Here is a 25,878-nt window from a genome sequence, read left to right as displayed (position 1 = left end):
AATTTAATGCTGGTAAAAACTGTCAAATTTAAAGGACTCTGTCTCTTTAAGAAGCCCATAGTCTTTCCCACATGACACCTTCAGCAAGTAATTGCAACAATATTTCTCTGGTATCCCATTAACAGCATGATAAGCAGAAGCGCAGCTCTACCAGGTGTTTCCTAATTGCTGCTGTTAGTCTGAAGGAGCTACTGGGATACTCTGTGAGGCAGAAGCTCAGCTGGGAAATTGCAGCTTCAGGGAAGAGCTGTGTTGAAAATGCGGCACTCATTAAGAGCGACCATTTTCCCATCCTGAATGGTTGCCACGGGAGATTGGAGGATTTCTCAAACATGCATGAAAAAATCATAGCAACACTTTGATTTCACATAATCCCAAATTCCACCTTTAAAGTAAAATGTTCATGGGGTGTGAATATTTTTTCACAGCTCTATGAATGAAATGTACATAAAACATTCCTCTGAAGGACATACCTCATAGATGATCCTCTGAACCAGATCAAACTCTCCCTCTAGTGACGCATCAAGCAGCAGAGCTAAAGGATTAAACTTGACTCTGAAGCCATGACCGGTGCGCTCAGAGTCGGGTTTTTTCAGGTTTGTGCGCTTCTCCTTTAACAAAAACAGAAATGTCTTTTAAGATAAGAAAAAAGTTAATGTATTAAAAAAAGGAATACACCTCTGCAGTGGCTCACCAGCGGTTGAGAGACTGCTGTCCCGCTCTCCTCTGGACTGCTGACTTCTGGCACCGGGCTGGGCAGAGATGCCTCAGAGCCTCCTGCGTTGTTGTTGTTGTCATCCTCCGGTTCCTCCTCCTCGCCTGGATCCGCAGCTCCTTCTGGTGCATTGGGTTCGTTGTCATTGGCGTCATTGGTAGAGGAAGCCTCAGAGCCTGGTTCCTCCCGTCCTGGTGGTGGCGGTAGCTGCGTCTCAGGGAGGAGGTTGCCGTTGTTTGTGTCAGCCAGCGAATCGCCTCCCAGGTATCCGGGTGGAATAGCCGGCTGATAAAACGGCGTTCCATTACCGCCGCCATTACTCCCACCTGATCCACTGCCACCATTTCCCTCTATGCCTCCAGCCAAAGTGTTAAACCTCTGGTAGAGAAGTTTCTGAATGTTGGGTCCGCTGGGGCCCTCGGGTTCTGTGATAGAGCTCCGCTTTTTCAGTGGTCTAGGAGCGTTGGCTAGCTTTTTACGGAGCACTTCCAGGTCTGCGTCGCTCTGGTAACGGAGCGGGGAATGAACCATAGGCGTAAGCTTCGTGGGACTGAGTGGCCGTGGAATATTCTCCACACTGGGAGGAGGTGCTGATGGTTGGAAGCTCTCCGGATCGTCAAGTTCTCCGTCCACAGAGTCGTCACTGCCGGCTAGGCCTTGGAGCGCCGGGAATGCTCCACCTGCCTGGACGTAAGGCAGGGGGGATGCTGGTGTCGAGCTGGAGGAGAGAACAGGCTTCCCATAGACTATATGTAGAAAGAGAAGGTAGAATAAAAGCAAACAGGGATTCCAATCAGCTTTTTTTATATATTACACTGCAAAAACACAAAAAAGTACTAGTTATAAGTGAAATAGTCTCTATCAGATTATTTCACATATAACTGTTTCATCAACATTAAAGAGTAATTGTCTTACAACAAGCTCCTATTTCTTGCTGAAACGTTACTTGTGTATTATTTCAAGTGTACCAAGATATTTGCACTAGAAACTAGACCGAAAATACTTGGTTAGATTTTGAGTTTTTGTAGAAAGGTTCTTAAGTCTCACCTGCTTTAACAGCAGGCTTCAGCGGTTGGCTCTTTGGCGCAGCATGCTGCAGATACATGTGATAAATGGAGCTAGAGTTCACGGTAGGTGGGCCCTTGCGGGGCGACTGAGGCCGCGTTCCTCTGTCCGGGATGAAGGGGCGCACTGCCACGGCGGGCGGATGATCCAGACGCTCGCTCAGCGCGGGAGGGTAGAGTGGAACGTTGGGCTGGAAGGTGGGACTCGGCGGCACAGAGATCCGCTGCTGGATCTGCTGAGAGGAGGAGCCGGTGGAGGACGGCACACGGGGCCACGCGGGCGCTGGGGGGTTTGGAAGGGGCCGCGGGGGCGGTGCATCTTTGCGGCGCTCCAAGGAGCTGGCTGTATTTGCGGAGGTGAGGTGGGATCCGTACGGCGGCGGCTGCGGCTTGGTTATGGCAGGGGAGGACACAGCAAGTTTTGGATCTAGCACCTGAGGAGAAGCAGCAAACAGACAAGAATGTTTTTCATGAAGGATGAAGTGTCAGGGTTCTGTAGAATAAGATATCATTTTCATTTGGTTTATTTAATAAATATATTCAGTTTTTGAAAATAAAACTGCTTGACAAGTTATTTGATTGGAAGCATCCTGTATCATGGTTGCAGTTTCTGAATGCCAATATTGATAAAGCAAACACTTTCCTGGCTATTTCCTTTCTTGATAAATAAAGTAAAATATTATTAGCATGCAGAGTTTGAATTCATTGTGTATGAAATAGAACATTCTTTCTTAGGATATTGCAGGCAATGAAATCGCGACTTGATTCATTCTAAGCTGTAATATGTAACAAAACTTTGTTTGGATTGAAAATAAAAAGAAAACATTTAAAACAAAATGAAGCGTGAAAATCAAAAGGCAAAACTGAGCTTCTTATGTAGATGATTTGGTTGTCAATAATTTAGCAAAAATAAAACTTAAAACACAAACTTCTTTGATTATGTTTAAAAATAATTAGTCATACAACTACACAATGTACATCAGGTATGATTTGCTTGATCTCTTTTTAATGTTTAGCTCTGATGTTGTGAATTTTTCTACAGTTTAAAGTCTGATTTGACAGTTTTATCCCAATAGACTGATGGTAAATTTGTTCAGAAATGAATAATGAGATATTATGGTCCTCACAGGTTTAAAAAGCACAATTAAATTGGCTGTAGTTAATAAAGTTTCAGCAGAAGATTAAAACTAGACAGCTTACCTTTTCTGCATTTGGGGTGACGGGGGAGCCTGAGGTGGGGCTCTTGCCCTGACTGTCGGACCCTGAGTCTCGTCTCTCGGGAGGTTTCAAAGTTGTGCTGGACTTGCCTATGGTGGGCCAACCAGTGTCATTAGCTATGACAAAACCAGGACACAGTAGGTATGTTACACAGTATTAATAGAAAAACTTCTTACCACAAACCATAGTGACAAATGCCACTAAGCAAAGCGACAACTAATCTGACTTTAATGTTTTGTATGAAATGTTTGGTCAGGGCTGTCTGGAATTTTAGTGAGGGAATGTAAACATGTTACCAATTCAGATGAAGGAGTCAGGATTTTTACATGTTGATCCTATTAACCAGAAATCATGAAGTGGCAGATAAGGTAAAACTATTTTCATGGTTGTCAAGGTTTTTAATCTGTATGTTCCAGAAATCCGAACCACTTGATGGGGTGTTGGCTTTTGATTCAGCAGTCCGATGACGGGATATTTTGCCTGGTTTTGAACTCTGAGCCAACATGAATCAGATCCATTAAAAACATTCTCAAATCCAGAATAGATTATTATCCACCAAAAACAGGTTCCTTAATTTATTTCATCTTTGAAAACGCTGAAATGTTTTATCAATGTCTTTCTTTGTTTGGAATCTAAACCGTAAGTCTAGTGTAAAACCCTGATCTGAAAAGCTTAGTGACAAAGAAAAATGTGAAACAGCTCTTTTATATTTAAATGAGTCGATTAACTCAAATCAATGACTTGACAAAAAAGTGTGTGAAATTAAAATAAATGAATAAAGAAATGTACAAAAATATTTTAAGAATGTTTTGTCGCCTTAGATCATGGAAAAAGGAATTAAGTCTCCTTTTCCAATTTTCAAAACCTATCCAAAATTGAAACATAAATCTGATCAAATTAGGTTACATGCTTGTTAAGACGGAAGGAACCCTATGTTTGCTTCTGATATTGATAGGTATACACCGATTCAGTGATAATATATCTGAATCTAAATCATTTCTGGGAAAGTCCTTCAACTTAATATTTCAGATGTCTAGATGGCCAAAAATCTGTCTGAATAGATATTAATCAAAATCAGGGATAAAACAGATATTCTAGAATAGGACAAAAAAATCCTGAGGCCCAACTTCACAGCAATGACAATGGATTTGCATGCAGTAGTAGAGTAGAATAGAATAGCATGTAGCTTCTGCACTTGAAGTAAGACGTGCGTTCAGGCTGAAATAGTAAATATTTTCATTAGATTTGAGGGGAAAGAAAATCTCTTTTACAAAGGTGTGTCTTTTAGACAGCAAGGAAAGGGCAAATGGAAAAACAGAAAAATAAAAACAGAGCAGCAGAAGTAGATGAAGACGACGAAGTCGGAAAACCATAAGCCTGAAGATCAATGATGTGTTTAAGAGATTTCATCAGATGTTACCAGATTTCTTTTAGGTCTTAGATCAAGTGGAGGCTAACTTTACCAACAATATTGCTAACAAAGCTGAGGCAGTATGGGTCATATCATGCTTTTGCAACCTTCAATAAATTGAATGGGAAGCAAAAATTTTCACTTTATTAAGCAAAACTTTAAATGGTCAAATTGGAACTGCTCCTTTTTTTCCTTAATACAGTGATGAAAGCATTTTTGATACTCGAATCAGAATTCCTAGTAATAAGGAAACCTTTTAGATTCAAGTCAACATCTTGTGCATGCAAAGCGTTTAACAGCAAATGCTTCCTAGTGTTTAGATGCCACAATATTCGCATGAAGGTTAGTGCTACAACAGGCAATCAAGGAATGTTATGAAACTGAGGAAAATAAAGATCATTGGCTGATCTGTGTATGAAAACAAACAAGGCATTCAACTCTTCAAACCTTCTCAAAACTGTAAATAACAGGCACGGGATCAGCAGTGCTTTGATCATAGTCTCTCTAATAACTGCATTGTTTAATTTATTTTTAAATTATTTTAACATGATGTTTAACTGTTAATAATGTAGCAAATAAAATAAAATGTACAGAGTTGTACAAAAGTATTAATACCCCTTAAAGTTCTTTATTTTGTCACATTACAACAACAAACTACAGTGCATATGTCAATTTAAGAAAAGACCAACACACAGCTGTGCGTAAATGTGACATTCAAGAAAAGGACAGACTTTTACCAATTAAAATCTGAGGGAAAAAAACAAAAAAAAAAAAACAAACAAAACAAGACTGTGTGCATCAATACTTTGCCAATTTTTTTTTTGTAATTTGTCATTACGGCTGTAAGCCTGCAATATTATAACAAAAAATATGCTTCAATTATAGCTCTGGTTATATGTTAAGTTGAGCCTCTGCTCAAGTCTAAAGAATTTTGCAGACTATAAAATGGCTGCTTTGTAGTTTTGCCCTATCTTTACATTCTCCCACCCGGGGAGTGGCTCTCTGCAGCTCCTCCAGAGTTACCATTAGGCTTTTGACTGCTTCGCTGATTATTGTTCTTCTTCACAGTTATGCGCTGCTTTTTGTTGGTCTATCACACAAAATCCTAATAATCTTTATTAAAGTTTGTGGTTGTATTGAGTTAACATTGTAATAATGTAAAGGGGTATAAATACTGAGGCATTGTACTGTATTGCTGGTCAGTGAACATTGGAGCAACTCATCATAACGCAATTACTTTAATATAAAAACACAAATTAGTTTCTGAGGAGGATTTCAAGGATTCCAAATAACTCTCTTTTTTCTAATCAGGAGTAAAATACTGAATGCATACTGAGGATCCTGTGCTACAATCAAGAGAAAAGGTTCAGTCGTTGCCCCTCCTTTGCATATGCAGCTCTGAGCACTCACGGGACGTGCCGTCAGAGCCACTGGAGGCTCCGGGGCCCGGGTGTGACTCTGGAAAGGACGGGAGTACCGGGTCCACAACGATGTCTAAATCAGACACTTTCCAAGGACCGGGAGGCTTTCGCACACCGTCTGCCCAAAAGCCCAACCCCCAATCGAAACAGAGACATTACATGGACATGACAGAATCGACACGAGGAGAGACCAGGACAGACAAAGAGAGTTCACACGACACAGGAAGAGAGTGAAGGTTAGAGAGGAGGGAAACAGAAGTTACAGAGGTCAAGTCAAAGCTGAGATCTAACAGTTCAGATTGGGAAGAAACGGCTTCAGTTCATGCAGGAAGTGTTCAATGTGAAGAAGTGAAAAAGCTGGTTTGTCCAAAGTGCATGCTGAATTCCTGATATCCTAACAGTAAATTTATTCACTGTTTTAAGTCACTGTTTTAGTAAGAAATTTTGCTTTTGATATCAGGTGAAATAAAATCTTGTACAGTTTGTTTTTCCTGGAAATATTGTTATTCCTGATTCAATGTAGTTCAGCCCACCTGATTTAGGACGACCCTGGTTGGCTTGGTTATTCACACCCAGTGTTTGAGGCTTCAGAGGGTCAGGCGGTAAGGTGTAGCCCCCATCCTGTCGGCTTGGTACTGGAACCTGGATGTAGGGCCCAACAGCAGCAACCCGACCCAGAGTACCAGGGGCCGGTTGGGGGGAGGGAGGCCCATTGGCTCTATTGAGCTGTAAGGAGAGCGTCAGACACATTTCAGGCATTATGATGGAGAGCTATGGATACTTTCAGAGAACTTGAGGAAACCTGCAGAACTGATGTTTCATTTTATATTTGACTGCAGAGATTTTTAACTCCCAGGCATCAGTTTAATTGACTAACTTTTAAAACTTGAGAAAAATATCCACCTTAAAAAATGCATTAAAAAGATACTGTTTAGTATTTTCTCTGCGTAAATCTTAAACAACATCAGCCCTTCTCAAAACTTCCAAACATTCAAGAAATTTTTAAATTTTAATTTTTAACTTGAAATGTCAGTCTTGACTGCTTGATGTCAATTTTTATTAACATGACTTAATTTTCCAATCATATGTTTGGAGACAGTTCTTTAAAGTCTTTACATTTTTTAAGAGAGTGAGTTTTTTTTCTTTTCTGTTTTTATATTTTTGTAGTCTAGAGTAATGTGCTGCACTATAAGTGTATTTGCAGGGCTGGGAGGGTTTAAAAGATTCTTGTAAAGGAGAAAAAGAAAAGACAGCAGTAGACAGCAAAAAGTATCCATGATGATGCCTGAATGATAAAAAGACAAAAACTCAAGAGATGGATTGAATGTTCCTAGTCTTACAGGGAGATTTTCTTTTTGACGTGCCTCAGCTTTTTTCTTGTAGAGGCGTTCCCGCAGCTCGCTGATCCGCTTGTCCATGAGCGTCACTTCCATGTTGCGCTTGTTCAGAAGCTCCTTCTGCTGCTGCAGCTTGCTGTTCTGCTCCTGGTTCAGCTTGTTCCGAATCTGAGGAGCATAAACGCCTTCATCACTGCAGCCTGAAGCAAAGTAAACATCTTGTAAGCGGTGAGATCATGCAGAGCATTACCTGAAGTTCTTGGTAAAGCTTTCTGAGCTCCAAGGCCGCTGCGCCGGTCACTTGGCCACCCAGGCCGGTCTGTATGCCGTTGAGCTTTCCTCTTCGCAGGTCCTCCAGCTGCAGGCTGAGCTGCTCCACCCTCAGCACGGCCGTCTGCAACTCAGCCTGCTTCTCTTGAAACAAACTGGTGACTTGTTCGATCTCTGCCGCTGGATGTCAAAACAAAAACCCAACAAAATCAAACATAAATACTATTTATGTATATGCCAATAGTCATCAGAAGGAAAAAATGCTTTCTGGAAAGCATACAAATAAATATTTCTATAGTTCATCTTTTTTTTAAATCATTGCAATAACTGATTTATGTAGTATTACTACCAACATATTGACTTAAAAAGGTAGAAGAAAAAGTCAGAGTACATTTGGTAATTTTACATACACAAGTTGCCGTTGATGACCTTGCTGTAGTCCACCTGGCCTCTCATGGCTCGGATCTTTTTGAGCTTCGCCTCCTGGCTCTCCACGCGCTCCTTGAGCCTCTGCAGCTTCTCGCTCTCAGACACGGTTTGCTGCTGCCGCCTTTCCTGCTGCTTCAGGTAACGCAAACGTTGCTCCTGAAAAATAAATAATTGGATTTTTTTTTTTTTATCTGTATTATTAAAAACGAAACACAGAGATAATTATTTTACCAGGAAGCGCAAAATGTGGAGGCTTTTTATTTTTTTATAAACTATCCAATATCAGAAGGACAAAACATTGACCTCTGCTCCAACAAAACAAATTACTCATGCAGGCAAATAAAACACACAACGTACCATCTAACACAGGAAGAGGAAGACACATTTTTAAAGGCTAAACAGGTCTAGAGTGTGTATTAAATGAGACACTTCATTGTGTCAGGAGGGCTGAAGAAAGGGTCAGATGACTTCATCTCTACCCAAGTGAGAATTGCTCCAGTTAGGGTCCTAAAATAAGAACCGACAAGCCCGAGTTTCCAAATGACTGCAGGGCTTCGAGTGGGGCCTACTTTTCACACATCACAACAAAAGGCAATACACTGTTATGTTATCTGGGGGTCTACAGTGGCCTTTATCCTGCATGACTGATCAGCAAAACCACAAACACACAAGTCAGGCTAGTTCTGTTTCTCCAATTACAGAGACTGAGCAGAACGTCTCAAACACAACAGACGGAGCAAAATACAATCACAATCTAGGCCTGTCACAATTACAACTTTTGCTGGACGATAAATTATCCCAGCAGTTGTTGCGGTAAAAGATAATATTGTTGTTTCGAGACCATGTTTAAGTAATACAACTGTAACAGCAAAAATAACAATACAAGAACACAATCTCAAAGATCGATCAAGTTTAAATTCTAATAAACATTTACACTGGAACTGGAAAATATTTTAAATATCCAAAATAAATAAAACAACAAATAAAATTTATTTTTAAGTCTTTGAAAACAAAATTGTCCCTCAAAAAAAGGGCTAGTTGAGACCAAAACACCAAACTGAAGACTTTTATCATCAGTTTTTGGTAGAAAGAGAAGGTGAATGAAAGTTATTGAGTTTGTTTTAATTTATCATGCCATTAATTGATTTATTGACTATTGTAACAGGCCTATTAATAACAACAACAGTCATAAAGAGGCTTTCATGGGTTAACATTTACTCTTGAAATGCCTTAATGAATTTTATGTTTCTACATGTGTTTAAAGTCTCTTTGCCAAAAGTCACGCTACAATCCATCTAACTGGTTACATAACAGCTTGGCCCCCGTTTAAGGTCACGGGAGAATCTTTGCATGTCACAAACACATAAGCAGTTAACTGGAGTTCTGTGTCCTGAAGTTAACCGAACCGAATGCAAGACAGTAGCTATCAGCTGGCTTTCCAACAATCAGAGAGATCCATTAGCTAAGCATTACAAATCAGCTCAAAAGATGAATAATCTGCATCATGTTAAAATATTTGGATAATCCTCAAATTGATTAAAAACATAAAAGAAGCTGGGTGGCTCAGTTTGTGAACCTGGGTTCAATTCCTGGTCTCGGGCCATTTGCTGCACAGCTTAATGATTGTTTGATGAGGTCCAAGTCTTTCAGCATTGAAGGCCTCCTTGCCATCACCCTAATTTTTAGCTCTTTACTCAGATTTTCTGTAAGATCCAAGTCAGGACTCTGAACCAGGCCACTCCAAAAGAGCAGTATTTCTTCCAGTCAGAAGAATCATATTGGTAAAATTAAAAAGATGAGTTTAAACCTAAATATGACAGAGTGTCAATGATTTGGGGTGTTTTATATATATTTTTTTTCAACAGTAATTTAAGCTTCATTCAATGCAACAGCTAAAAATTATACAAATTCTCAAGCATTGTGAAGAAGCTTCTTTACTTGCAAGTTTCCTATCGCAAGTATTTTATATTTAATAGTGAAGCATTAAATATAAAAAATTAGACTGAGAATCTCACACTTAGTCACCAGCTCATGCTTTTCCCTGAAACAACTGTCTTTATCTACCCATCAGGTCAAATGCAAATCTAAAAAAAAAAAAAAAACACCACAGGAAAATTTCTTGTGCTTTCATTATGCAATTGCAGTTTTTAAGTAATACTGAGCACAAATGATGGAAAAAGCACCAAAAACACAAACATGGATGAGCAATCTGAGTACTCCCTACACTGAAGTAATGATAAAGTATTACAAATCATTAACGGTCATCATTTCTTTAAAAAATTCTGTCAAGAATATTTACACTGATACGGTGTCTTTTTCTGGTATAGATGTTTTCACATGGATGTAAAAATTTCCTCAGAATTTTTTACTGGAGGAAAAAAAATTTCTCAGTAATTTTTTTGAGGCTTAAGTGGAAAAACAGAAAGTATATCTGTAATATTTTTGTTTAAACAGTGTGTAGGTCTGGTTTACAAAATTAAATTCTACTCCTCCTTTTCTTTCTTTATAAAATAAGTAAAAAGGTTTCAACTAGATGTACATTTTATTTTTTATCCTTTTTTTTCTCTCCAAAAGTTATACATTTATACTCTTTATGCTGAGAGTTCCAGAAAACCAAAATTAAACTCCTTGTTTGTGCGCAGTTTGGGCCAATAAAGTTGATTCTGATTCGTTTTGACATTAAGTGGGTGTTAACGTAGCATTAGACTAATTCAATTTAGAGGAGACATGAAATGCAAACAATGTGACTTTATCTGTCCAGCCCAAAAACGATACAGTAAACAGAAACTTGTTCTGAAAAATAGATTGAAAAAAAAAGGTTTTACCTTTGCAACAAGCATCTGCTGCTGAGCCTCGATCTGTTGCTGCTGCCGGGTGGCCATCTCCTGCAGCTCTGACAGCGTGAGCTCCACACGCTGATTCCCCACCTACAAAACACACACACGCAGTGGTCAAGACACTAAAATCTAAACATAGTGATCCCAATGTTGACACACACTGAGATGTTACAAAAAGCGCTGATATACACACAGCACAGAGGGCGGTTAAAGATTTCCAGTCAGGTGAAGAGGACTGATGGGCCTTATTGTGCAGAACCATCCTGCTTTCTTATAAACACAACTGTCTGCTGAGTAAATATAAATAAATAAAGCAAAAATAGGCTTAAATTTTAGAGCTTAAATTTCCATTACTAAGAGCTGCCGGATTCAGAAAAGTTCATGACCGGAGATTTTGCTTCTTCCCAGGAGCTTTGATGAGTAGGATGCTTTACTTTAGCAGATACCCGGATTTTCGTCCAGCCACAACATCAAGGTTTAACAGCTCGGAGCAAAAAGCTGGAAGAGCTGAAAGCTGCCACTGAGACATAGTGTGGCGTGGCGGTGTGTCCTAAAGCCACCACTCAGGTGAATGTCCCATAAGTCTGCACATCAACGACAAATGTAAAAAAAAAAAAAAAAAGTCACTAAGTGCAGAATAATACATGTGGTATTTAAGTTACATAAGCAAAGCACATTATATAAAATAAAAAAAGTGCCAAAGTAAAATACAAACTGACAAGTTACACAAAATATTCTATTTGTATAAATATTAAAGAGATATCAGACTCAATTTGGCACAACAGAGTCTCTCATCAGACATTATATGTAATGAAGACTCAGTGTGACGATGAGGCCAATGTGCCATTTAGTGTCAAGAGCTTAATAACAGTTCATATGACAGAGAGGGCATCACAATTACACAGCAGAGCTTCAACCAGTCAAATACACCACACTAAGTCTCCAGGAGACATTTCTTACAATAAAAGGAAACTCTTTGACTCTACAGCTGTCCACAACACGACCACATCAGATGTTGACCTTCATATTGTTTCCTCAATACTGTCCACAGCTGGGAGTTTGACACAAGTACAGATTATGCTTTCTAAATAATAGGAGTGGGGTGAATACCTGCAGTGGTATCATGTAGAGGTGTGATGGAAAAATGGCTTTTAATCAGAATTGGACAATTTTGAGTTAGCCAGGCGGTTGGAAACTTAAGAGTAATTGTTTTTCTGTTCTGTAAATGTTACCAGGTCATGATAAACACAACACTCGTCAGTGTAGAAGTTACTGACAGAAAGGTACTGTATCCAAGTTAAGATATTTTTAGTACTACTGAGGTTTTTAAACCTCACTAGGAAACACTCAGACTGAAGTAATGATACCCATGCTTACTGTTACTAAACGTTAATGACAGTTTGAAATGTCAAATCCAAATGATCTTGTCTTCATTTTAAAATAAGATTTCTATGGAGTGACTTTATGTCTCCGTATAACAAAACACAGCTCACAGTATGACAGTAGTGAAAAACATACTTTGAACATTTAATTTTAGTTCATAATTAATAATTTGCAGGTTAAAGCTTTAAAAAAGCTGAAAATCAGAAACAAAACTTTACCTGAAAACTGGTTCACTGTTGACATGATGTAGCAGCTATGTTTTGATGATTGTGAATAGAGGAGTATAAGTTGTGTTTCAATATCTGTTCTGTGTATATACTGAGTGGGCAGACAGATTATTTTAACAGTTTTTGCTCAACAGTGATAAACACTGGATGAAAAAAAAACACTTTTGAAAATCTAATCACCAAATTAGATCTAGGTGGATATAGGATAGTTAGAATATCCAATATCTAACTTGGATATTTCAGAATATTGAGAGAAGCCGAAGCTGCAGGGAAAACCTTCCAACCAGCAGGTTGGAATCTACAAACATTTTACTCTGAGGTCAACATCGTAAACACTGCTTATAATCTACTAAATCAGCACCTTGTGACATATTTTATAGGCTGCCAATTGGTAGGATTTTTTATAGTCATTTTAACTACTGGAGAAATTCCCCTCTTCTTTGTTTATGCACCTCAGTTCACAGGCCTCCTCCAAATTTAGCGTCTCTTATCTCAGAACAGGCAGCATTCCCAACACAAAGGGATCTGAGGAGAAACTGCATAACGGTTCACATGATGCTGAGTTTACAGGAGAAATAGGAGTTTACACCGACAAACTTCTGCTAAACTTCACAAATGTAAAACATTTTTTTAAAAACTTCCAAATAAATGAAACCAACAAAGACTTGAGATTATAAGTCAGTTGCAGTTAATAAAATATTTTAACAATTAAACTAAATTACCTTTTTTTTTGTGACTTTCTATCATTTTAAAAAAAATGTTTCTGGTTTCTAATGCAAATTCACAAAATTGTGAAGGAAAAAAATTTGGGTTTGCAATGCAACTACAACCTACTCCAATAAAACATTTAGGTAACAGCATCCATGTACAACTATCTGTAGATGCTGCTGAAATATTAATAATGGTAGCTTTCACCACCACACCCAACCAAGTCCTCCTCTTTATCTACAGAAAACAATACTAAATACCTGAACGCTTTCAAAACAAGGCAGATTTTTGTTATGCCTTCACTTCTGTTTTTCTCCAAACCAAACCTCTGAACATCATCCAAAGATGCAGCTGCCTTTGAGTGAAGGAGCATTCTCAGTGAACTCCAAGCTTCTCTAAGCTGCCTTCCTGACATGCTTGAAACTCTCCCAGACTTTGTCTTCGGTTCGGATGTACAGAGGAAGCAGATGGTGCCAGACATGTGAAGGTGGCCTCCTTTTAATGTGGAATACTAGCACAGAAAGAGTTCAGTTTGCTGCTAAAGAGATTAGCAAGAGGATTACTGTGAAAGTATTTGTATTATAGGAGCTAAAATAGCTAGATGGGAATGGACTTACTTGATTAATGGAGATTAATGCGACTCATCTCATCAGAATAAAACACTGCTTCTTTTCCAGAGTGATTTTCCTTTCTACATTTCCATTTCTCTGAAATATTGTGCAGGGAAGCAGCAGCATTAAACTCAGACATGCCCCAATGTCACTGCATTGTCGCCAGCACAATTCAGCCAGTCTGTCCCAACGTGGCATTTATCAAAGCATTCACATGAATGGCTGTCTAGAAGAGAAAGAAGGAAGGATGCAAAGGAAGCTACACTCAAACTCACTCAAGCAAATCTGCATCAATAACAATTCATCCGAGGAAGAAATCCAAAGCGCATGCAAACCTTTTGATTATGCTGCCAAAACAAACTCTTGAATAAAATCGTGTATTTATACCAGAACCTACAAAATAAACCAATTCAAAACCACTTTATGTCTCAAAAGGTGTTTATGTTACTTTTTATTTGATCTGTCAAGATAGTTAAGCATCTGTTAAGCTGCTTTGAGGACAAGATTTGTAAGACATAAATTGAAATCTATATTTATTCTCTTCATGCAAGTCTGTTGTAAACAGCAGCCTCCCTCAGTGGACAGACGTGATCCGCAGAACAGCAGCCTGTGGAAATGCCAAAGAAAGCCAAAAAAATTGTCCTATTTGTGACAATTATATCATCCAGAAGGCAGTGTGATAAAGTCCTGTGAATCTGACACATGGGAGAAACTGACATAGATGAGTTCTGACAGCCAGGAGGCTTCTGAGAGACATCCATGGTGCTCCTGTTCTTCGACAGAGTTCATTTCATCCACTGGTTTGTGTTATGAGAGATGTATGATGTTGGAAGTACATCTTAAAGTGGCAGAGACTTTTGAGAAGAGGAATCAAGATAAAATGCTCATTTCTATTATCTACTATCTGGGCCTCAGCATTTTTACACCAAGTCTCAAAATTGCAAAGAAATGTATGTGTGCTTATCTCAGTCATACTAGAACATGACCAGGTTAGGCTTTAGAATATGAGTTATGTTCTTTGGAACATTTATATCATCAAGAAGGAAGTGTGGTAAAGTCTTGTGAATCTGACACATGGGAAAAACTGACATAGATGAGCTGTGACAGTCGGGACGCTCCTTTTAATGATTGTAAATACTTCTGTTATATCAGTAAGCCAAAGTTTATCAGAACTCTTTTTTAAATTATCTATCTATCTATCTTACACACACTTTACGAAAACAAATAATGCTGAAAGTCCCAACTGACCTAAAAGTGGAAAAGCTTGGTCTATTTAAACGTGAGTCAGGCTGAGTCTATTTATAGTGCATGTAAATATCTGGTTTGAACTGTGTATTTGGATGCAGACTATGAAAGCATCCAACTTGCTGTGCAGAATATTACATCAAAGTATTGGTTGAATATGAGATTGTGTACACATTAGTGTATATTGCATTTCAATATACTGTGCAGTTCTATTGAAAACACTGGATAACCAAGATTATTTTTTTACTGCAAAGAAAAGAGAATTGTAGATTACAAATCTCTCTAAAATAATTACAAAACACAAGGAAATGATTTGCCATCGAAATACTTTTCATTCATATTGATAATATTTTCATCCGTCAAAGAAAGAATAGTAAAAATGGTACAGCTACGAGCTCTTCTGGTATCACATAAGCTGTCTCTAAAAAAGAAAGAAAAAAAACAAACAACAAAACTCCAAACCTCTCATCTCACCAGATACACTGGCTTCTTGTCTTAACCCTAAAGGTACAATTAGTTACATTTCCTTGACCGCAACACTTAGGTGCAAAATCTGGGACAGATGGTCGGGCAGAAAGAGGATGTCATGCCAGAGGGAGCTCTTAATGGGAGTCATTCGCATCTCCAAGTGGATACATCCTGAGAGTCCAAAGGACATGACAGCAGAATCATACACCCACTATTATTTTTCCTTCTACTCCCAAGATAGAAGGTAGAAATAACTGTCTGCCAAAACATACTTCTGACTGAAGTGTTATCAAAAACACTCTGGAAATGTAGGTATGTTTATGAGCTACATATACTTAACAGTACATAATAATAGGTGACTAAAGAGACAGTAAATTATAAGCTTTACTTCTCACCCCATTCTCATTGTGCTTCTCTCCAGCGTTGCCAGTTCTGCGACCAGTTTGATCCTGAGACTGCTGACTCCCTGCAAAACAAACGGGCAACAGCAATCGTCACAAACCAAGAAAAGAAACGTACAAAAACACAAACAAGTGTGCAGATAGGTGCAGACAAAACAGCAGCTTTGAAAGATGACAATGAGTGGAACAGACTGACTAACTGAAATGTGCTCAATGGAAAAAAATGGATATGGGTAAACTTTTGCTTGGGAGAAAAAAGGTTAAAAAAAAATAAGATTCAAACTAAGGTGGAAAAAAACATTCTTGTACTCTTTGAAAACTTCTTCATTTTCTGTTTTTTTCCCTGTCAACTCCATGTTTTTGCCAACTGTTCACAGTATTTTTTAGGATGCACAATATATCTGCATTACTTTAAATCTAGCAACTTACAAAATTAGGATTAATACACCGAATATATGACAAAGGCATGTTCACCAAATGTGTCAAATTATTAAATACACAATTACATTTTTACAACTGACTATATCATAAATTAAAGAAAGTCACAAATTAATTATACTTTTGCAACAGTAGCTCCACCCACTAACTGATGGGTAAGGCTGACTGACAACACAGGACGAAATACTAACACAAAATACAATTAAATACTCTTAAACACATTATGAACAATATATATTTTGCATGCATCATTTAATTGTGTATTTAAGGAAATGAAACTAAATAAAAACAATTATTGCAATTGGATTAATTTTATGTTTGCACAGACAAAAATTTTATAATGTACTAATTTGACATGCCTTTGGCTTAATGTGTGTGCACATCTTTAAAATACCTAATGAGCTTTAAAACTAAAATATTTTGTGGCGCTCTTGGACAGATGGGATTTAAATGTAGGATTATTTCTGGTTTATTTGGCAATGCTTCAAACATGTGCAGCTGAAAAATATATTTGAGAGTGAAAACTGGTAAAACCTACCCCAAGTAAACTCTCTAATCGTTTAAATGGTTGGAAACTGGCTTAAAGAAAAACACACCCGAGGACATTTTGGTTGTCAAACATTTTTTAACAAAAGTGAAAGAAAACAAAACTGTCCCTGTTGGGGCTATTTTGATTTTTATCAGCACTCAGGCTTTGACGTGCAACAACACAAAACAACAAAATCTGTAAAGCAGACCCAGAGTGTCACAAACTTATGATGACAGCAGTGTCAGTCATAAAGAGCCAACTAGGAGTTGGGACTTTCCCTACACACACCTTGGTCGCTGCTTTCGGTGGGAGAATCTTCATGGCGGAGAAAGAACTTGACTTCTTGTTTTCGAGGCCCCCACTTCTGCAGATGTTCATACATCATGTGCTCAAATGGGATCGCTCTTTCTGCAGAAAAATGATTGAAAGCAGGAAGATGTAAATTAGCTGGGCTTTAATCTGCCTGCAAATAACAAGGTTGTAGGAGGAGATTTGTGGATATTTCCAAGAGTTTTAAGTATTTTGGATGTCAACGTGACAGCCCAGTGTTTGCAAAAACAAAAGAGTGGAATAAAACATGCAACCCCCCCCAAAAAACAAAAAAACAAAAAAAGCACCAGAAAGATTTTAGAGGGGAGAGTGATGGATTATTAAATGTCAGCTGAATCTTATTGCATAACTTGGGTTTAATAACACCCTTTGTTTGGATGTAGAAGAAAACAAGGGGCTCTGATCAAAAACTGCTGGCTCCAGTGTGTCAGGATATTATGAAGGATGTAGATTATCTGGATGGAGGTAAGTTGTGACAGTCCTATGAACTGTAACCTAAACTCGTTAGTATAGTGGTGAGTATCCCCGCCTGTCACGCGGGAGACCGGGGTTCGATTTCCCCACGGGGAGTGAAGTTTGTTTCAGGTCCCTCTTGAAAATGAGATCTAGATCTCAACGGGGTTTACCTGATTAAATAAAGGAATTAATAAAAAAAACAACAAAAAACAAAACTCGAATCTAAAGCTGTAATAATATCTTCCTCTTTTTCCATGTTCTGTCTTTTTTACTCAAGTAACTCATGCATAACTCAGCTTAACACTTTCTTTAGATTGAGTATGCTCCTGGAATAAAACAAAAATAAAATTCCTGTGCATGAAAAAAAAGTGTCAGAGTCAGCAATAATAGGCTTCATTACATTATTTTTATGCACTACTTGAAGACTGTGTAGATTACGGCAGATCTATGTACTCCCATTCTCCCAGGCGGATCTCACCGTTGCCTCTCCAGACCTCAGCCAGGTGGCAGCCGCTCTCGCCGGGCTCTTTGCAGAACTCGACAACATCGCGGCACGTCGTCTCGGGTGTGATGGGGACCTCGGCCGCGGTCTGCTCCCCATCGCTGAGGTACACCGTCAATATCATCTGAAAGACACACGGAAGGGATAAATGACCCGGAGAACAAAATTTAGAAAACATAAATAGATAATGAAGGAAATAAACAAAGAGTCCATCACTGTCTAAAGGTGTGGTTGAAGGTTGGGGCTTTAAACACGCAGTGACGTACAAAGCCCTCTGTGCTGATGCTGCGTTATGCTGCAGACCATCCGTGACTGATAGGTTGAGCTGCTGATATGCACGTGACTGTGCCTGCCACTTTTCTGTTTACACAGATTAAGGCCCAATACTGTGGTGAACATGCAGTTTAGGCTGGAAGTGAATGCAGAATAATGTCTCTCCCTGCATTTGTGAAGATAATTTACAACAAAAGTTCTTAAAAAAGAGGTTTGGGGGTCATTTAGAAGATGGTGACGCCATGTTTATTTATCTTTGCAATCCCAATGTTACAAGTATATCATCAAAAACAGGGAGAAAAAAAAACAAGCATCTAAACTGCTTATCCTACCTTGGTAGGTGAGATGACAATGTATCCATATAGCAAATGATATTTAAGAATAAAATATGTAACTCATAAAAAAAAAAAACACAACAGAAAAATAAAAAAGCAAAATAATAATTTTTTTCAGAGTGGTGCCCATTACTACATTAACTATGAATTTATGTTTGTTACGAAAACATAAAAAAATAGACTTTTTGTGCAAAAGCTACTCTACATCACTGCTGTACTTTTAAATTAAAAGCAGTCACATCTGGTTTCTAAAATTAACAAGATGTTGCCTTTTGTTCTCATACAACAAATGTTTACTTTAGCCTTAAAGATGTTCCCAAGTTAACAGGTGCTTGGGTCAAGGACTAAAACGATTAATTGTGTTCACTAAAGGAAAGATTATTGCATTTTAGACTGCCTAATACCGTATAATAGGTTTAAGAGTTCAAATAAAAACTGCTAAAATGTGCCACAAAAATCTGACTGGTTTAAATATACCGTCTCAATAAATTAATAAAGCCAATAAATCGGAAGAATATGATGAATCCCAGGCTGCACATCACCCACAAAGTGATCTATGGTAGTTTGTGTTTCACTATTGCTTATTTATTGTCTGTGTGCTTCTGTCAGTCTTGACCAGGTTTTTAATCTCAATAAGGCATTCCTGGTAAAATAAAGGTTACATACTTCCATGACGTCAGACACTCAGGTCACTGACAGGCTATCTCTGACCTTCTCCTCAAAAACAGGTGGACCTCCATAACAGAGGAAAACACTTCCCACTCTGCCTTCATCACTGCAAGCCAAGCCGAGGGAGCCGTCCTTCAGCTGAGCGTTAAGAAACAGACTAAGTCACAAGTCTGCACAATTTTTCAAAACCATAACCAAAGAAGAGATATAGGTCTGTATAAATGGGCGCAAAAGACCAGCAAGGCATTTTAAGGGTAGGAGTTGGCAATACGTGATCAAGGGAACGTCTAGAGACACAATTGGTCCACTGGTAACTCTAACATGACAGATATAAACTTTCGCAATCTTTGGGCATATATGGTTGTTTTTCTTGCTGGAGTAGTGAGAACATACTACATGTTGGTTTCATGTTACTGGTAACATGAAGCAAAAAGGATTGAAGATATACCTTTCTGTTAAATGTGACAAGTCTCACATAGAATAAATCTAGAGCTATGCCTTAAACAAACTCAATGTTAACATTAAAAATAAAGTAATTCACATTTACATTTGTGAAAAGGGCTCCAGTGTCCGGTTACAGCTCTGCAGCACTGTCATATATAATTTACAGTCCAGTCACTGAGCTACCTTTAAACTGTAACTCCAGGAGATTTTCTGAGACAAATGACTCAGAATTTCAATGATGCAGACATCTGATTCATTGACATTTTCAGCAGCGGGCTAAATTAACCAGCATGATCACTTGTTCTCTGAAGCCTGACTAATGCGACCAGAAGCCCAAAGGTTCGGCAACACGTGCAAATATTTTAGTTTGGCTTTCTTTTACAAGAATAACAAAAAAAACAACAACCAACATCTATTATGATGCTGCTTAACTGTGCTGACATGAACTATTGCAGATAAGTTAAGGGTGGTGACACCTTACTGGCAAAACCATTTTCAGATGATGACACCAATATTGGGAAAAAGTACGAACCTATGCATCTACTAGAGGAAAATTCATCCTCATCTTGAGGGAGAATTGAGCACATTCCTCCTTGTTTACATGTTTTAGAATACTTTGCTTTGATGCTGATTTTTAGGGTAATAAGCCAACAATTAATAATGTTTCTAATTGTCTGCCTCCAAACCAACCTACAATTACTCAGGCTTATCAGGAAAAAGTTGCAAATTTAAACTTAAATCATCCACTAATAAGAACAAAAAGCAAGACAGGAAAAAAAAATATTCAAAAATCTGCATAGGGATAACAGCAGCTCAGAAAACAGGAACTCCAGTGATCCTGGTGAAGGACCACTGGAGAAATACCAACCGCCCTCACTAAGTTGCGTCTGCCCATACTCTTGTTTCTCTTCACCGCCCTCCGTTTCCTCTTGATCTTCTTTTTTGGCAGCGGCTGGTGTTCCTTTGCCCAAATAGGGCTCTCCTTGGAGAGGCTAACAAGGCCACGCAGCATTATATTCACAAACCTCTTCATCATGGCGCTGCTGCTGCTTTTGCAGTCGTGGGACTTAATCGTTATGCCATCGCGAGCAGACCTCTAAAGCCGACAGCGGTGCGTGCATCAGAAAAGTGCTGCAGAGGAGACTTGGGAGGGGGAAAAAAAAAAACACGAGCTGGATGTACAGTTCGGGGAGGGAGGGATAGATGGACGGACGGGGGGAGAGTGAGCAAGAGTGTAACTAACAGTAAGAGAAAGAATGAAAAAGAGGGAGAGAGGGCAGAGGAGGATAACGAAAAGACTTTCTGACAGAAGATTGTGGCTGGGATGTGGTGCTGGCTACTGTGGCGTCATGGGGAAAAAACAAAAAAAGGACAGGATCGGTCTTTTCATGGCTAAATATGTAAAGCAGCATTTTATAATATGAAAGTAAGAAAGAAACATTCTAAAACCTGGTTATTCATCAAAGACCTTGACAGAATTTTAAATTAAAACTATTTTTCCACAACCTCGAGTGAAAGAATGACAGAATCTTAGTGAAAAGCTAAACCTTTAGTTGACCTAATCATGGTTCAGATTAATGTTCACTGGGTTCAAAGACAAAAAAAAAAACACACACATGTATTAAACATGAACAGGATAATCCAGCAAATGATAAAGGCCTCAGGCCAAGTCACCCTATTTTCACTACTATATTCACCTAATGAACATAGTTTCTCTCTGTAACCTTTATAAATCTGTTTACTCGCGTAGTAGTTTTGGGTTTTTATGACTTATGGAAATAAACAAAAATTCACAAAACCATTAGTATTACTTAAATTTAAGGCATAACACTTAGAGGTTTTTTATATTGAACTCTGTTTTCCCTGATTACAATTCTAAACCCCTTTTGGGGCTATTAAATGACCAAACATGACAAATTAATAACCTCCAGTCAAACCAAAATAAGTCTTAGTGAAACTCATACCCACAGTTGCTTACAGAAGCCTTTCTTAAAATATAAAAAATACTTTTAGTAAATATTAATACAGTATGTTCTGCCCAGAATAGAGGAGGCAGAACATATTGCCCCCTCTATTCATACAGTCATTTCGTACTGACTGTACGAAATGACTGTATGAATAGTCATACAGTCATTGTGTATGTCAGTATTTCGTACTGACATTTCGGTCAGTACGAAATGTCTCATGGCAGACAGCTCCTTTAGTCCAGTAGAAAATGATCAAGATTGCAAAAACGCAAGAAAAATGGTGAATGGACAAAACGACCAATCACTCACTCAAATTTTATCCTGCACTTACACACAATAAAGTGGAACATAAGCAGGAGAATGTTCCACTTTCACGAAAGTGCTTCCCGAAAACCAGATTCAAAATAAAACTTTCCTAAACCAAGATAAAACAGTGACATCAGAACACAAGACTTATACAGTCAAAACCATCTGAGCTTTATCGCAATGATTTACTAAGTATATTTGCCAACTGCTTCAAGATTTTTTTCCCTTTACTTCAAATAAAAGTGAAAAAAAAAACACATAAAATATTCTTTTAGAACTTGAATGATGCCAAAGAAAATGTTCTGCTTTGAATGAAAGGCATGTATTGCATTGTAGCCAAGTACTGAGGCAGAGGAATGAGGTTCTATTGTGTCAACATAGCTTATTATGACACCATTGAGGATAAGAAACTTGTGGCAAGGAAAAATATTCAGGGCTCCGCAAGTGTTGCATGAGGCAGTGGTAAACAGCAGGAGTGTCTACGTGGCTGTATGCTGACCAAGCTACATGGCCGTGGTCGTTTCCAAGAATTAAATGCACACACATTTAAACGGAATAGATTCGATTTCCATCTTTGGATGACTTGTGACCATTTCTTTGTGATTTGTTGCTGCACATCATTGAATCAAAAGGTTTTAACAAGCTTCTCTCATGAGTAAGCATCAATAAACTGGCATGCTTTGATGAAAGGGCTTTTTGAATCTGGATGTCACAATTCTCAGTACTTAAACAAACATTACTGAAAAAGAGCCTCAGTATGAATGAAAAATGGAAACACATGCAACATAAACCTGAATAAACATTTTCTTTTTTTATTTTGCTTTGACCTAAACAACATAACAACAGGATCTTTCCACATTGAATAAGCAGATTTAAGGCTTGCTTTAGCTGATTAGGAAATTGTTCCTGAGCATTTATGCAGGTTTGTTTGTTAATATGCAGCAAGTCTTAATATTTCACATTTAGAATATGAAGCAGATTTGTCAAGGTCTTCAAAAAGAATAAAAGAAAAGCCTCAGCTTACAGACGAAAAGGTGTCAAAGTCCAACAACGTCTTATCTGCCCTTCCTAAGGCACCACTTCAGAGTGAAGGCTGACTAATGTCCATTAGGACAAAACTTTAAAAGCATAATCAAAATTGTATTTTAGTCAAGCAGTAAAATAGAAATGGGCATCTTAAACAACTGAAAGTTGCTAAATAAATCAATATCTGACTCTATCCATCTACTCATATTGGGTTTGATAAAAAGAACAAACAGTCACAACCCACCATATTAGACTACGAATATTTAACTTTTTTATGACAAGCACTTTTAGCGTGGTGGCTCGCCTGGTGTTGCTTTTAAAGCAACTAATCTAAAAAAGTGAGAGTAAAGAAAAAACAATGTTTACTTTTTCCTCTAAGTCAAGCTTTGCTCAGTTTCACAGTGTGAGATTAATGCCTCTTGACAATCCACTCAGCTCAAAAGCCCCCCCAACAACAGAGCGTTAGTTGACGCAGTCGCAGACCTAGATCTACTGAGGTCTCATTGGCTGGCCGAGTCACACGAGAGAACTGAGTCCCTCTCTGCTGGACTAACTCTTTGACTCTGTCAATATCTGGTTAGTGCCACAGGATGCAACTGTTCGCCAAGGCTGTGGCTGCATTTGGACCGGAGGAGGTCACCACTGGAACAAATATAGAGCGACTTTGTACACTTGAAGCTTTAAAAGGCTCACTGTGTTTGTTTCCTGCAACTCTTGGATAACAAACCAAATACAAATTACCTCCTTCAATCATGACATTATGGATTCTGAATTTGTGTTTTCAGAATCCATAATGTCATGACCGAAGGACGTAATTTGTATTTGATGAATTTTCCACAAAATACATCACTGCTTTCTCAGCACTGACAGACAACAACAAAGCCTTAGTACTAGAGCTGCAATTCAGTTATTATATTCTACACCACATACAAGAATAAAACCAGGTCAACACAGGGTACAGAAAAATATAACAAGCAAAAAACCAACACTCCTTTAGGTACACCAGTGCCTTTTTAAAAAAAAATAAGTATTGTATAAAGTGGAAAGGAGCCAATAGCAGTGGAGGTGATAAATGTTTCTTTTATTTGACAAAATGTATGAAAAAGTGAATGCTGAGTTAAATAATATGAAATATAGTAATAAAAAGTAATCAAGATATTGCTAGAGTTTTATCTGAATATAGTTATATTAAACAAGCAATATTTTAATAAATAAAATTATAAGATGTCTTTAATGTATTTTATATTATAATTAGACAGAAGATTGTGCAAAACATACTGTATTTTCTTATTAAACTTCAAATTGGCATTCATTAGAAGTTAAATGGCAATACCTTTACACAAATACAAAACATGGCATAGTTTATGATCAAAATGCCGAAGCTTTCCGTTTTAATAAACCCATTTTGGGTTAGCCATAAAAATAGCTTTGGTTTTTATTCCGCAGCTGTGTTTTAGGTTGATGTGAAGTGCAAAATGTCTTAATTTGAGAAATTAACAATAAATTGCAATTCATTGTAAAAATATTTTACAGTAAGGAACTTGGCCTTTTGGCTGAATTCAAGAATTTAACAATTCCAAGTAAATTAAAACATAAAATATTAACAGGCTTTGTAGAACTCTAAATTGATATTTTATTGATGATATTTTAAGAAATTTAATATTTGGGTCAGAATATATTTTTATGTAAAATCAGAGACAGGAATGACCCCAAAATCTAAATGTTTTAAATGCTATGCAATGCACTTCTGTCATTTAAATAAGCAATTTATTTTAAATAAGTCTTTGGGAAAATTTCACCTACCTAGTGAAAGCACATAGGATTTCTGTATAATTAAGCACACAATTCAACATTATTAGAAGGCGATCATACGCACCGGCATCATATTGGCAGCTCTGGTCAAACCAAACCAGCGTGCACGGACGAGCGTATCTTCAATAGCACCGATGCAGAGTCAACCGAGACCCACCTTGCAAGAAATGGGCTCGGATAACTCCTAAGTGACAACCAACAAGGCCTCAGTACTCTCTGTGAACCAAAAACAGTAGAAATGCCTTAAATATCCTGAACACAAACATTGTACAGTAGTAGGCGCGTTGAAGCCGAAATAAGTTCCCAGCGTCATGCGGCGCAGTGATTTAAATGGTACAGGCGTGGCTCTGGATGTGTGGCTACAAACAAGCCGATGGTTAGCGCGGTTGCATCAAAAACAACATTCAAAAATATAAAACATATCAAACTACTACGATGACTCACCAATGTCAGAGACGACTCATCGTTTTATCAAATAAATCCTTGCTACGTCGTTGTTTTAAAGGCACGTAGCTAACCCAGGCAGCTGTCAGCGAGCCAGCTAGCGATAGCTGCTAATCTTGTTCCGGAGAAGGCTAAAGGACGGTACGCCAGCGAGTCTCTCTGCGGCCGCTGGTCCAGTAGCATGCATGGACGACACGGGCCGTGACCGGAGCCCGTCTCAGATTAAAAGAAACAAACCCAAGTCAGTCGAGGTTACGTTACTTCTTTATGAACGCAACCATCGTTGGCGGGCTAGCGATGCTAGTTGTCGAAAATACAGAACGCTGGAATCCAGTTGTTGACGATGGGAGGGGCGGGACTTCACCACAGCAGCGACGCTTTCACGTTAACGTAGAATGTTAAGAATGCAACGTCAGCACCAGCCATGACAGGCAGATGGAACTATTGATACAAGTCCTAATCTCATAATAATAAAATAGCTAAAACAAAAACAAACAGTTGTATTTAAATCAAATAAAGCACCAGATTTTTTCATCTACATGATGACATTTCGCCTTTATGTCACATTTTGTTTGTAACATAACACTTACTAAGTACACTGG

The 25,878-nt window shown here is 38.3% G+C and overlaps 1 protein-coding gene across 5 annotated transcripts in view; it reads right to left on the bottom strand.

Moving 5' to 3' along the window:
* ppp1r13bb (protein phosphatase 1, regulatory subunit 13Bb) overlaps window positions 1-25,645 on the bottom strand; it is a 30,399-nt gene extending 4,754 nt beyond the window's left edge. Inside the window, exons 1-15 of one of the 5 annotated variants that reach the window (XM_028039936.1) lie at window positions 25,277-25,645; window positions 24,897-25,048; window positions 17,977-18,124; window positions 17,001-17,120; window positions 15,740-15,810; window positions 10,691-10,792; window positions 7,847-8,021; window positions 7,417-7,616; window positions 7,170-7,334; window positions 6,363-6,555; window positions 5,819-5,947; window positions 2,980-3,113; window positions 1,763-2,213; window positions 695-1,461; window positions 474-611 (exon numbers count right to left, since the gene is read on the bottom strand). In XM_028039936.1, coding sequence (XP_027895737.1) covers window positions 474-611; window positions 695-1,461; window positions 1,763-2,213; window positions 2,980-3,113; window positions 5,819-5,947; window positions 6,363-6,555; window positions 7,170-7,334; window positions 7,417-7,616; window positions 7,847-8,021; window positions 10,691-10,792; window positions 15,740-15,810; window positions 17,001-17,120; window positions 17,977-18,124; window positions 24,897-24,905 — 2,802 coding nt within the window. In that variant the 5' untranslated portion in view covers window positions 24,906-25,048; window positions 25,277-25,645. The remainder of the gene's footprint in view (window positions 1-473; window positions 612-694; window positions 1,462-1,762; window positions 2,214-2,979; window positions 3,114-5,818; window positions 5,948-6,362; window positions 6,556-7,169; window positions 7,335-7,416; window positions 7,617-7,846; window positions 8,022-10,690; window positions 10,793-15,739; window positions 15,811-17,000; window positions 17,121-17,976; window positions 18,125-24,896; window positions 25,049-25,276) is intronic. The other 4 variants (XM_028039939.1, XM_028039940.1, XM_028039941.1 and 1 more) reach the window with 4 other exon arrangements.
* Between the last annotated feature and the right edge of the window lie 233 nt (window positions 25,646-25,878).

This window comes from Xiphophorus couchianus, chromosome 15 (genome assembly GCF_001444195.1).
Source record: "Xiphophorus couchianus chromosome 15, X_couchianus-1.0, whole genome shotgun sequence".
Classification (NCBI taxonomy): domain Eukaryota; kingdom Metazoa; phylum Chordata; class Actinopteri; order Cyprinodontiformes; family Poeciliidae; genus Xiphophorus; species Xiphophorus couchianus.
This window is presented reverse-complemented; position numbering and strand designations above follow the sequence as displayed.